Here is a 14,535-nt window from a genome sequence, read left to right as displayed (position 1 = left end):
TTTTGAAATTGAGAATGTGTTTGGTTGGAGGTGAAAGTGAAATGTTTTTTTTTTTTTAATTATGGACCTAGTTTTACCATTGTGTCATTTTTCTTCTTTTTTTCTTTTTTTACTCTAGAGAATCGAACATGTGAACCAATATTTTACAGGGAATTTTGTGGAGCTTTTCATAAGTGGACACATTGAGGGTTGCAGTAAAGCAATGGACTTTTAATTTAACAGCACTCTGTAACCAAAAATGTGAGTGCAGGCCACAGCAGATAATCAAGTTGCAAGAATTCTCAGCATTCCAAAGTTAGTCCTAACCATTTTGGTCTGGAGTGTAGTTCAGCAGAATTGCTCTGTCCTTGTTAACATGCCATACTGTAACCCCTGGGTTTAAATGATGTCTTAGGTTTGGATAATGTAGCTTTACCACTAGATTCAATGGCCCATAGATGCCAAACCAGTTCTTTAACCTTTGCTGCATACATGCGATTGGGGTGGAGGGTGACAACATTTGTTATTGAAAGTTGTTGTGTTGTAGTGAATGAATGAATTATGGGATAGGTTACTTAAGAATTCAAGAATAAAGATATAAATATAGATAAAACATAGTAAGGGTTGACAAAAAATGCACAGAAGCTGTAATGTGATCTTGTGCAACAAAGCATTTTCTAAACGTGTCTGTTAACCTGTGTGAATAACAGTACACATGGGAGATATTACCTGTGTGTACGTGTTGGAGAGCAAAATTTGTGTGTGTTTTGAAGACTGTGTGCGCAGAGGAACACGTATTGAATGAACAAGGTGTGTTTCTGTCCTCACAAGTCACACAAAGACAGAAGAAAGCCACTGAAAGATGACACGAAACATGCCCCACTTTCCCGCAGAGGCATGTGCCCATGTGTAACATTTGTATAGCTGTATTTGGGACTTCAGGTCCATTGGGAAGGAGATTGTATTCCACAGGTAGTGTTAACAGGTGAGCATGGTGTCTGAGCGCCACACGGTGTTGGTCATGAGACTCGCACTTTTGGATAAGATGACCTCAGACTACTGCAAGAAAACACAATTTTCATTTGGCCTCCACTGCCAGCCACATCTTGAGATTGGCTTGAGCTCAGTATTTTTACACATATCTACAGTATATTGCTACACAGATACAATCCCACACCAGACAGTTTACAGGTCATTTTTGTGTTGAGTGGGTGTATGGCGATCAGTCATACAAGTCTAGTCTTGCTGACTTGATTAAAATGCCAGAACAAGGTTTATTTTCTTTGATGCATCCAAGAACAGTTATATATCTAACAAAATAGCAGAACCACTGGTAATATTTTCAAGTGTGTTTTCTGCAAAATCTTTCTGATTACCTGTGGGTGGAAGACTGCTTCTTCAGTGGTCCACCCTTGTTTGATTCTATCTTTCTATATGCTGCATTATTGCGACCGTGGCATACTGTTGTTGAAGCAAATTGGATATTATGTATAAGACCAGGTAAAAGGCTCCCCAGTTTAAGGCTTAAAATATTGCATTGCTTCTCAAAATAATTCTAGTTTCTAGTTCTAGTCTTCCATAGCCTGAAAATACCCATCTTCCATCAATTTTAACATGGTTTTCGAATGTCTCCTTATTTGGGAAAATTTGACATTCAGAAGTGTTTGTTACATAAGAACCACATCAAACAGTAAAATAATAATATTAAATGCAGAGCAGAAAGAAATATATGAGGACTTGAATGTTTGTTGCAAGGTTCTCAACTCAGCTTTCCTCTCACCCATTTATCAGATTATTAGGGCTATGTATGTAAGCTATGTCGAGTTTCTTCATTGCTGGGAGAACATCAGCCGTGGGCAGCCGTGGCCTACTGGTTAGCGCTTCGGACTTGTATGAAGTGCCCTTAAGCAAGGCACCTAACCCCTCACTGCTCCCCGAGCGCCGCTGTTGTTGCAGGCAGCTCACTGCGCCGGGATTAGTGTGTGTGCTTTACCTCACTGTGTGTTCACTGTGTGCTGAGTGTGTTTCACTAATTCACGGATTGGGATAAATACAGAGACCAAATTTCCGTCACGGGATCAAAAGAGTATATATATATCAACTTGACTTGTCTGGAAAGCTCCCAAATGAGGTGTGCCTCAACCCACGCTCTGCAGCTGTCGCGTTTTTAAAACTGGGCATTGAAATTACGCATTCAGTATTTCCATTTCATCTAATAACATTTTTAAAGTTGGACTTTCTTGGATGGGACTAGGCCTACGTCTTAGTGCTTGAAAAAAACAACAACTAAGCTATGCCAAATTAACGCCCATGGTCTGACCACATAGGCTTATTCATGCTTTCCATGACCACACCAGAATGAAAGTGAGGCAGAAGCAAATGTGCCCGGACAAACTGCAAGGAAATGAAAAAGTGTTCTATGGACAAGTGAAATATCATCCTGCATTACTTAGCCGTTCCAAATTTCAGTAGGCTTATTGATCTGTCTAATCGAGAAATACATGTGCAAAAATAATTTATGAAAGATAGTGCTTGGTGATGACAGTGGTGTGATTTAACTATTTGAAACAATGTATAAATCAAATTGCTACAATGTTGCCCTTTTGTAGCCTAATTACCACAGAATGTAGCGCAACAAAACATTACAGCTGCAGTGAGGGATATTATTATGGGCGTGACCTGAACTGATTTCTTTGGCGTGATTGGCTAACATCAGTGCCAGATGAGCAAGTTTCCTCAAGTACAGCACAAGGAAGATATAGGGAAAAAAAGTTTGAGGAAAATGGCGAAAGCGTAAACGTTGAAGTCCATGAAGTCTACTGTGACACCGCTTTCACTTACGATGTAGGCTACCAAGCCAATCACTGGAAACGGATCGACCTATTGCCTTTTTTTCGACAAGCTGGAGAATTCCGTCAGCTATAATTCCACAAAGGTAGGTTAGGCTACATCATTAGGTATCTCGAAAATGCAGCTGAATGCTCAACCATGTTTACGTGTTGTAACACCGTCAACATACATACCTACCGCAGTCGTCCACTAGTCCAACTTTTGGTAACAGGCTATACAGGTTATGTGCATGTTTTTTTTTTGTCGTGTGAAGTTGTCAAATAGTATAACTGTAGGTCTACGTTCACTGGCAGTACACGAGCCATGTTTTAAAGTGTTGTGTCAGGTTGGTTGGACATCAATTCATTATACCAGAATCATACTTCCCTTAGCCTTATTATTTTTTTCTATTTGTTTTAATTCACAATTCACTGTGCTTGTCAGAGCTACTGGTGTTGCTCATTCTACATCCTACAGTACAGAGTAGTGTAGGCTACTTCCCTCTCATTCACTTACTATCACACACGTACTCTTTATTTTGCTCTCTTTCTCTCACACACTTTTCTTCTGCTCTCTCTCTCTCTCTCTCTCTCTCTCTCTCTCTCTCTCTCTCTCTCTCTCTCACACACACACTCACACACACACACACACACACACACACACACACACACACTCAGGGATGGATTAATTTGTTCTCTGTTGTGTTTGAAACACTTCTGCCTGTATCATGGAGTCTACCTTTACCATCTAAGTGATGAAAGTAAATGGTCTGGTCTATTTATTCTGTGGACAAGTCAGTATATATACTCTTTTGATCCTGTGAGGGAAATTCCCCTTCTGTGATGGTGTGACTGGAAGAGAAGGACCAGGGCTGTCCTGTAGGGTAGGTAGCTAGCTGGACAAGGTACTGACTTTAGCACTGCCGTCTAATTTTTAGTGGTCCTCCAGCTTTCGGTCAACCATCTCAGCCAGCTGTTTGCCATACTGGACTTTTAATGACTTCCTGAAACACAGACACACACACACACACACAGTTAATTATCTCTTCTCCATCAGTCAGTCTAGCATTCTAGATGATCTGAACTAAAACATGCTTTTTGTTTTAGCTTTTTGTCTTTCATTCAATACTGTGGTTGGACCCTCTGTCCTAGGCTCCTGATACTGGCACATGATAACAGCAGCTTTGTGTTTACAATGAGGGACTTATTTCAGTGGGCTGGGGGGCCAAGATGTCCATCTCCTCTATTGTCAATAGTTCGCAGCTGACAAGACCACAGTTGCTACACAACTCTAACTGCCATGTTACAGGATGGAAAAAAATCAGCTTAAAAATACAGGAACCAAGTTCCTTTCATTTCTGTCTAATGGCACATTTTCCAAGCAGACCCTGGTTTCTCACTCTGCCAGCCAGTACACAAATGTTGTCTAGTAGTGTCTCAATCACAAGACCTTCGTCATCAGTGTGACGTATTGACTAAGATGTTTTTCCTGAAATGTCACCGTCAAAACAGATTTTTAGTGAATACTCTTGTGGAGTCACTCTTCTTGAGTTCTTATAACAATAATCAATTGAACTGGTTTTCCCATTTTTAAACACTGATCGTTCCCTGGGTAATTCTGCCTCTGGGCCAGCTGCCCTGAATATTTAAAGAACACAGACTACTGGTGCTGGAGGACCGATCACATGTCATGGGTCAGAAAAGCATATAGTGTAAAACAAAGAGTCGTGGCTGAATCAGAATTTCTCTAAACATTTCTCTTTTTGGATGGATACTATTGTACTAGGAAGAGCAGTGGGAGAAGTACTTTCTTAATATTTCAGTTTATATTCAAGCCCTTTGGTGGTGGCAAGTGCCTTGTACTTGTCAGATGTGCTGTCAGACCGCTGCAACAGGTGCACCCCTGCTATGACTTGCTGGAAAAAAGAACACTATGTAAAATGCAATAGCAAAAAAAGCGTCATCGGTAATAGGGTGTAGCCTAGCTGTTGCTTCATCTATCCAATGAACACTGCTATGACACTAATGTAAGCTTAACTCGTCTGACTCACTCACATATCTTCTACCACATACTGTACTCATTGGGAAATGTCTCTTAGTTGACAAAAACATGCTGCTTTCAGCCTAGCTGATACATCCATTGATCCCACAATGCAGCCCAACCTCTGGGGTACAGTACATTCAAAGGGTGGGGATCTAGACTAGAGTTAGACTGGAACCGAACCAAAGTGTGGGGAACTAGACAACTGTTACTCTGTCCCACACCCATGACTTTAATGGGAACGTGTCCCAGAGATTAGTGCTGATGAGTAATGTGTGAACTCCATAAAACGGAGAAGTTCCAGGCTGCACTGGCCGGCGGTGAAGATTTCTTGAATGCAAAATGCACTGCTTCCCTTATCAGTCGAGTCATGCCCCACAATAACTTATGGGAAGTGTAGGCTACTTCTGAGAAGTTACTCATTCCCCCTTGTTCAACCTTACTCAAGCTTTTCATTTTGAGGAGAAAAGTGGAATTATGCAAGGTTGTAAATGCCTCTGTTTCCACGAATGGGTTATCATCAGGTAGTTTCAGGAATAACATTTTCTCTTCATTTTCATAAAACCATTAATAGTAGAGCATCTTGCAGGCCTAATTGAGAGGACGTCAAGCATAATGATTGACTAAATGTAGGCTTGTTGTAGTGTGAAAAACATTCCAGTGTTACAGTTTTTCTTGATCGCTTTAATGCTTGTGTCAACAATTAACATCACGTTTTCAAAACAAGTAACACGCAGGTATAAACAAAAGTACTGTGGTCAAAATTACAAATTATGCTTGCAAAAGGCTCTTACTCTCTCACAACATTTAAAACATGCAACAAAAGCAAATTGCGCCTTCAAACAACACATCTTGCAGTCACATCACTGTGTGATTTCAATCAATCATTACACACTGGACAACAAAATGCAAAACATAGTCCTCAAAATTAGGAGTTTCAACCATTTTTGCTATGTCTGTGCCATTTCTTTCTCATATTTCTGGTGTCAGAAAAACTGTGAAAAGACTTTGTATACTAATTGTATTCATTCCTCCCAATATGTAACTGCCATTGGCATGTAAGACCTACAGTAAGCACCTAGACAAGACAAATTTCATTGAACTACAAATTATAATTTTTCATTGAAATAGACCTACAGTGAACACCTGGGCTTTGTGTACAAGCTGTACTGTTTTCCTCATCAAATAGGCAATACAGTACTTTCTCTAAATGTGCCTTAGAGCCATACTTGCAAATAGCAACACAGAACAGACATGGTATCTTTTTATGGATAATGAATGCTTGCTGATTGAAGAATTGTGCAAAGGAGTTTCACGCAGGTGTATCAGAGATTCAGACTTATGCAAGGAATCTCTACCACCTGTGAATAGATGTTTTCATTTTGTTTAGCACAGGGAAACCAATAGAGTTTGGGGTCTTTGAATGGCATCTTTGTTACTGTAACTGTGCAAAATGTTATGAGAAATGTGTAAACCCAATGAGAATGATTCATTGGTGTATGTGGTTGTGCTGGAAATCTAGGAAGAAGAAGAGCAGATAAAATTATTTTGTGTCAGATGGGAATTCCTGACATAGAGGATGTTCAGAGCGAGTGAACACCAATTTTTAAGACGAAGAAGACTTCTCGAAAGGAATAGCAATTAAATTTGTGTGTGTGTGTGTGTGTGTGTGTGTGTGTGTGTGTGTGTGTGTGAGTGAGAACAGGAGGGGGAAGAATGAAACCTTGTGAGATCAGAGTTCTCGTGTGTCCATTACTCCGTCATTCAGCTGGTCCCCGCCTCTCCAGCTCCTGCGTCCATCCCCACCTTTAGAATATTCATGCCATTCTTTTTCTCTGCGTGGGTCCATTCTCTACCACAGCTTTTGACCAATTCAAGATATTACCACTCCTCTCTACATACTCCATAGTAGCCTACTCCCTTTGTTTCAAATGGAATACACATCTTTAGGGGACTTCATCAAGACTTGCTCTTCCGTGGACGTGACCTCTCTTCTCAGTATGCATGAAGAGGAACAGCACTATGACGTGCGGTGCAGGTAGGACAAGTGGTTCATGCCTGTTAACACACACCTGCTCCGCTAGGTAGACATGCCTACTGTGAAATACTGACTGAGGCAGTCGTTTTGAGACTCACTTAATCAGTCAGGTGGTAGTGTGGGTAGCAGTTCTGTCCTCGTAGTTAAAGCAGCCCGTACAGGAACAAAGTTTGCTGGGTGGCATTGCTAACATTCTCAGATTGACGCTACCTCAAAGGTACATTGTTGTGCAATAGTACAGCAGAAGCCAGGAAAACAACCACAGTGGTTGGTTCAAGTTTACAGAGTGGTAAGAAGAACATGCTTCGGGCATCAAAAGCAATTTGTAGCTTTTTTTTTTTATCAAAAAACTGCTGTGTTGTACAGTTTGTTCCCCTTGGGAGGGGAAAGTAATTAGTGAAGTAGCCTCTTGATGGTAATGGATTGCTGTGGCTGGTGTGTGTGTGTGTGTACAGACAGCTCACTGCAGATGGTCAGCTTTGACACAAGACCCTTTTACATTGGTGATCGAAGTCCATCACCTCTTAAAAGCCCTCTTTGCTGTGTGTGTGTGTCTGTGTGGTTATGTTTATGCACTTGCTGATTGATTGTCCACTGTGATGCGTTGTGATCAGCTCCCTGCTCCCTGTCCATAGGTCTGGTTGAGACTAAGTGTGTTTTGAACACCGCTTGTTTAAATCATTCCCTGACCAGCTAATTTCATCAGTACCACTGAGCAACACACTTTACCATTAATCTTGTGTGTCATGACATCTTATTTCAGATTGTAAGTCACAGCACTGACATCCAAGTACTGTCATGAACATTGTAATACATAAAGCACCCGGCAGTCATTAAATTATCCTTTTGACATTGGCAAAAGAACATGATCAAATTCAGTGCTATGAAATCATTCCCTAACCATCTATGCCACAGTGCTAAGTCCTTCAGTAGGGACACAGTCTCAGTAACCTGAGTGGGCACTTGCGTGGGAACAAGGTGAAACTGAGCTGTCTGTCAGCCAAGCAACCTACGGGTCACCTACATTTTTAATGGCTCTGTTGAAACTTTGATGAAGTTGAGGGTATTCTTCTGGCTCTCCCAGCGTCCTCGACATGGCTTGAGTGTCCTTTTCTAGAGGCACACCTGTTCCTTACACACACCTGTGTGTGGTTGGGCTATTTATCTGTGGGTTATGCTCCCTGGAAGCTCACCTGTCCATGTTTGTGTGACCAGATCGGGTTGGGTTCCAGCAGGTCCTGCTTGTACCACACAGGACATTGGAATTTATGTCTGTGAGAGGTTGAAAGTTGTGTGTGTGACACCTCTCTCATTCACACACATACACACACACACACACACACAAACATGCATACACACACTCTTGCTCTCTCTGTCAGGTTAGATGTTTGTCTCCTGGAGAGAACATACGGTGGGGAAAAGTATTCAAGTATTCAACACGTCAACATTTTTTTTTATTGTGTCTATTTACATGACATTTTCACCAGACATTAGTATTTACTCAGGAAATCCAGATATATAGAGTATTCACAACATCTAAGTCCATAAGTAAAGTTATGTGTAATAAAGTGGAATGACACAGGTAAAACTATTGAATACACTAAGAAAAACAGTACACCAAAGCAAGGAAAGGCAAGGAATGAGCTGAAATCTGTAAGTAATTAGAATTATCTCTTCTATCTGTGCAACATAATATAAACTATATTGATATTAAAAGGCTAGAAAATGTTTTTTCCTTACTAAAGTTTCACACAAGAAACATCTCATGATGGGTAAAAGCTCTCCCAAGACCTTTGCAACCGTATTGTAGCAAAACATATCAATGGAACTGGATGCAGACAAAATCTTCCAGTAAGCATCATAAAGGCCATTATCCGCAAGTGGAAGGAACATCACTCCATCATCATCAGAAGAGAAGTCCAGGAGCCATGGCCTTTATGTACGCTCACCCAAACACATCAAAACATGTTGAAGCTTGTTTAAAGTTTGCTACGCAACATTTGGACAAGCCTATGAAATACTGGTCAGACGAGAGCAAAATTAAACTTTTTGGCTGTCATACTGCACGCCATGTTTGGAGGAGAACTGGCACTGCTAAATACTAAACCCTAAACACAATACCGACAGTAAAGTTTAGAGGTGGAAGCATCATGGTGTGGGGCTGTTTTTCATCTCCTGACACTGGAAGATGTCATATTTTATTTCTATTTTTAAAGCACATTTATACAAAGTGCAAAGTACTGCTAATTGAAGGAACAACGAATGGTGCTCTTTACTGGGAGAATCTTGCCATCCACCAGGATGATTAGGGTGAGGATATTCCAGCAGGACAATGATCCAAAGCATACAGCAAAGGAAACTCTCAATTGACCTTATAAAAAGCAAATCAAAGTGTTAGAATGGCCCAATCATGTACCTGACTAAATCCAATAGAACATTTGTAGAAGGAACGAAAAATCACGGTTCGCAAGAGGGCCTCTCGGAATCTTCAAGATTTAAAGACAATCTGTTTGGAAGAACGGGCCAAAATCCGACCTGAATACTGCGGCTGATTAGATTCTTCATACAAGCTGTCATTACTAACAAAGGCTTCTCCAAGGACTTCGACGCAATTGGATAACACTACGACGGTCATCTGTTTAGCTTGCCTTTGGCCCGCCTATATCAGATACACAGATGTGATTGGCTCCCTGCGATACAAGTGGCAAAAGTAACGTGCATCATTACTCATTGCCAATTCAAATTGTGCCCTTGCGAGAACTCTGAAATTTCCGGGGTATGTGAATAGCCTCATTGGAAAAATATTTACTAAAAAAATGTTCCCCACTGTATGCTTTGATGCATAATTGAGAGGGTGTTGGAGGGGTTTTGTCTCAAGCATGGAGGGCAACAATTAGACAGCTGACCGAAGTCTCTCAGTAACTTCAATGGCTTATGACGGATTAGCTCAAAGTAGGGGTTGGTGATTTTATTGTCTGGTGTTTAGATGTTTCACAAAGTTACAACTAACTCAAGTATTTCTTTTGTTTATGTGTGTGTGTGTGTGTGTTTATGTGTGTGAATTTGTGTACTTGCTTGTGTGTGTGTGTGTGTTTATGTGTGTGAGTTTGTGTACATGTATTAGAGTGTGTGTGTTTTTGTTTGTGTGAATTTGTGTACACATATTAGTGTGTGTGTGTGTGTGTGTGAATTTGTGCACATGTATTAGTGTGTGTGTGTGTGTGTGTGTGTGTGTGTGTGCTTATGTGTGTGAATTTGTATACACATACAGTATTAGTGTGTGTGTGTGTGTGTTTATGTGTGTGAATTTGTGCACATGTATTAGTGTGTGTGTGTGTGTGTGTGTGTGTGTGTGTGTGTGTGTGTGTGTGTGTGTGTGTGTGTGTGTGTGTGCTTATGTGTGTGAATTTGTATACACATACAGTATTAGTGTGTGTGTGTGTGTGTGTTTATGTGTGTGAGTTTGTGTACATGTATTAGAGTGTGTGTGTGAGTGAATTTGTATACACATACAGTATTAGTGTGTGTGTGTGTGCTTATGTGTGTGAATTTGTATACACATACAGTATTAGTGTGTGTGTGTGTGTGTGTGTGTGTGAGTTTGTGTACATGTATTAGAGTGTATGTGTGAGTGAATTTGTATACACATACAGTATTAGTGTGTGTGTGTTTGTGTGTGTTTATGTGTGTGAGTTTGTGTACATGTATTAGAGTGTGTGTGTGAGTGAATTTGTATACACATACAGTATTAGTGTGTGTGTGTGTGTGTGTGTGTGTTTATGTGTGTGAGTTTGTGTACATGTATTAGAGTGTGTGTGTGAGTGAATTTGTGTACACATATTAGTGTGTGTGTGTTTATGTGTGTGAATTTGTATACACATATTAGTGTGTGTGTGTGAATTTGTGTACACGTGTGTGTGTGTGTGTGTGTGTGTTTTTTTATGTGTGTGAATTTGTGTACACGTATTAGTGTGTGTATGTGTGTGAAAGCCAGAGGGAGTTATGGCATTCTCCCTGTGCAAAATGGCTTAGGCCATCATGTTGTCCTGCCCCACAAACCACCCCGCTACCTGACCACTCGAGCAGCTGAAGGCCTGGGGAGCTGTGGGTCTAGTGGCCTCGCAGCCCCAGGCCGTTCTAGGACGGGGACAGATTCTAATGCACTCAAGTGGATTTGACCGGCTTGGCCTCAGCTCACCGACTACCACTGAAACCCATCTTCTCCATGCTTCCTCGGTTATACGTCATTAAAAGGTGCAGATGGAGCCTACCACAGCAGGGAGTGCTGCCTCTTGTTGAAAATGGCAAAACACATCACCACATTCACAGTAGCAGGCTATATGCCTCTAAGTAAAAACATGTTTTAATATATGTTCTTTTAGAAAGCCATATGGTGTGTGGCTGCTCTGAACTGTCTTTGTTCCTTTATTGTGACACCACTGAGCCAGTGACCTCGGGGTGGGGTCGTGTAGGATTTGTGTGTTTATTCAGGCACTTGGAATAATGCGCCATCTGAAGTTGTGTTAGCAAAGCATATTAGCTGCTACTCCCCTCACGCAAAGAGAGTCAAGCAGGATCTACAGCCCGGGACAAAAAGTGTTTTGCTGCAATCACGTATCAGAAGGGGTAGAGAGAGAACGATGTATTTATCCCTCTGATTCTTTCTTTCCAACTATTATTTGCTGAATGGATTCAGCAGAAAAATAATCCATTTGTCTAAGTGGAGGTAAATACTGGTAGTTCAATTTAAAAGAGAGAGTTTTAAAGAGAAACTTGTAGAATGACAAGTGGACATGGATTGAGCCGGAGAGCAGAACTGGTGACAGGGAGGGGTTTGGTAGCAAAGGCTTAACCCAGCTTAATGTTCTCTGGCCACTTATCACTGCGAAACCTAACATTACTTGTGGCGGAGCAACAACAAAAGATTTGGGAGATTTAAAAGCCCTCCAAGGGGAGCAGAGGATGTGGAAGGGGGAACAGTAGCAGCACTTTCCACCCTGAAACAGAAAGGACGGAGCGCTGCAGTCGCGTGCATTGGAGGCAGTCCAGAGACAAGAAGCCTCTGTCAGGTACAGTTCACGGTACAGTTGAGATTGGTCATCGTCAGGGAGACGGGGATTATGTCATGGGAATGAACGTGCCTGGGCTGTGCTGGAGGCGAGCGTCATGGCACAAGCCGCCTGTCCCCCCGCGGGAATCTTCCAGTTTGCTCTCTGGTACGCGCCGCCGACGAGCGATGAAGAAACTGGACGGGTCCGTCCTGTTCAAGTGCTTTGGGTGCCTGCGCAGGAAAAAGAGTGAAAGGTAGGCGACCGCACCACCGGCGTCCACAGCACTGACCTCTACTGGGGGAGAGTCTCCCCCTCTCTCTCATTTTCAGAGTACCCAGTATTGGTCAAGGATAATTGAAAGGCTCAATTGGCAGTGCTATTGACAGTATGTACGGCATCTGCGTTCAGCAATATGCAGCAGTCCCTGCATAAGCTGCTTCTGTTTGTGGAGGGAGGGAGACATTGCATCAGTCTGTACAGGCTTCTTCATACCTCATGACATCGAGTTTAGAGTCATTTAGTGTTCATCTGTTATTTGGTCAAGCAAGCTGTGGCTTTCCAACACTGCCAAGTAAATCCTGTGGCATAATCCCAGTAACACTCACTGCCATTCACTGGACTCAAAAAGTGTACCAGGGGAAACAGCAAAGCAGTCTTGGTCTAGTTCTTTGAGCTGACTTCGGGTCAGTGCGACGGCGCATAATGGTCACTGCTGAGTGGAGCTGAGGGACTGCCAGCTCAGTCGCTGCTCAGGCAGCCCCTCATGAGAGGCAGGAACAAACAGTCTGCTGGGAGTGAAACGGAAAAGTCTTTGGTAAACAAGCTGTTATAGCCTCTGGAAGGGTGGAGGGGACGTGCAGTGCCGTTAGCTCACGTGTGTGTGTGTGTGTGTGTGAAAGAGAGAGAAAAATACTGTAAAGGGTGTAGATGTTGGCTTTTTAAAGATTTCTTTTCATTTTTTATTTTAGGGAATGAATTCATTCAGTGACATTTATTTAGGGACTCTCAGAATTGTTTTCTACCAACTCCAGGCTGCTTTTAGTTACTATAGGTACCTAAATTGTCTTAAATTTAACAGCAATTCTTTAACCCCTATGCGTTTTCTTACCTTTGCAATATGCTTCATGGGTGTCAGTTTTACTGAACATTTTTAGTTTCTTTCTCTTTCTTGCTGTCTGTAGGATGGAGGCGTCTTGTCTGGAGCTGGCTCTGGAGGGCGAGCGCCTGTGTAAGGTAGGCGACTACTGCGCTGGCGTCTCCTTCTTTGAGTCGGCCATCCAGGTGGGCACCGAGGACCTGCAGATCCTCAGTGCCATCTACAGCCAGCTTGGCAATGCCTACTTCCACCTGCATGACTACACCAAAGCCCTAGAGTACCACCGCCATGACCTCACCCTGACCAGGTACGCCAACAGGAGCTGCAGTCAGGATATTCAGCTTTTTTTAGGGGCTATAGGAGGACATTTACATGGTAAAAGGAAAGATCGGGCAGCTTTGTATTGTGCATTTCACACCTTTCCACTTAAACATAAAATGCAAAAACTGGAACACAGATGTTGCACTTGCTACTGACAACTGAGGTTTTTCAGGAAATATGGGTAATTTGCAGTTTAACTATGTTATAGCCAGGTAAATTGCACATAAATAAAGCAGGTATGATGACTTGACTGGTTGATAATGATATTATCATTAATGGAATTGTTTAAATTACTTCCATCTATGTATTTGTCAAATATAAATATTAAAATGACACGAATGACACGGCAACACATTTCTGTCCCTTTCTAAAGGACTATCGGGGATGAACTAGGAGAGGCAAAGGCCAGTGGTAACCTTGGAAACACACTGAAAATTTTGGGCCGGTTCGATGAGGCAGCGGTTTGTTGCCAGAGGCACCTTGACATCTCTGCAATACTCAATGACAAGGCAAGTCTCATGCAGTGGTACTGTATACCCAAGAGTCATATGTTACAGCTATCACCTGCTTATCACTCACAGAGCTTTACCAGATTTCCTACTTAATAAAGTTATTCATAATGTTATAGGACTAGGTATTTATTTTCTTTATTTATTTTCTTGTGTGTGTGTGTGTGTGTGTGTGTGTAGGTTGGGCAGGCCAGAGCACTGTATAACTATGGGAATGTGTACCATGCCAAGGGAAAGAGCATATGTTGGAGTGGAATGGACCCTGTAGAATTTCCGGAAGAAGCCCGGCTAGCACTGAACAAAGCCATTGAATATTATGAGTCAGTACTCAACGCTCATCAGTGGGATGATATTGTGCCTTTTGCACTTGATTCATTGGATTCATTGCAGAGGATGTATTGTTTTTCTCATTTTTCTTTCTCATTTGTTCTTTTCACTGTCTTTTTTTTTTCCCAGGGCTAATCTGTCCATTGTCAAAGAGCTAGGTGATCGAGCAGCCCAGGGCCGAACCTACGGCAATCTTGGCAACACTCATTACTTGCTGGGAAACTTCCAGAATGCAGTAGTGGCCCATGAACAGGTAGAGAACAAGACAGATTATAATCGTGAAGAGAGAAAATCTAACATGCCTACAGTATAGGATACATTAGTGTGTAAAGACATTAGACATGT

At 41.9% G+C, this 14,535-nt stretch overlaps 1 protein-coding gene across 2 annotated transcripts in view; it reads left to right on the top strand.

The window, feature by feature from the left end:
* Window positions 1-2,720: 2,720 nt before the first annotated feature.
* Window positions 2,721-14,535, top strand: part of LOC121677565 (G-protein-signaling modulator 2-like) — an 18,288-nt gene continuing 6,473 nt past the window's right edge. The window contains exons 1-5 of one of the 2 annotated variants that reach the window (XM_042056356.1): window positions 2,721-2,914; window positions 13,119-13,340; window positions 13,728-13,863; window positions 14,044-14,183; window positions 14,320-14,443. In XM_042056356.1, the coding sequence (XP_041912290.1) occupies window positions 13,120-13,340; window positions 13,728-13,863; window positions 14,044-14,183; window positions 14,320-14,443 (621 nt within the window). In that variant the 5' untranslated portion in view covers window positions 2,721-2,914; window position 13,119. Of the gene's footprint in view, window positions 2,915-11,713; window positions 12,191-13,118; window positions 13,341-13,727; window positions 13,864-14,043; window positions 14,184-14,319; window positions 14,444-14,535 lie in introns of those variants that run through there. The other variant, XM_042056355.1, reaches the window with a different exon arrangement.

This window comes from Alosa sapidissima, chromosome 12, assembly GCF_018492685.1.
Source record: "Alosa sapidissima isolate fAloSap1 chromosome 12, fAloSap1.pri, whole genome shotgun sequence".
NCBI lineage: Eukaryota > Metazoa > Chordata > Actinopteri > Clupeiformes > Clupeidae > Alosa > Alosa sapidissima.
Note: the sequence above shows the minus strand (reverse complement) of the source record. Positions and strands in the feature narration are given on the sequence as shown.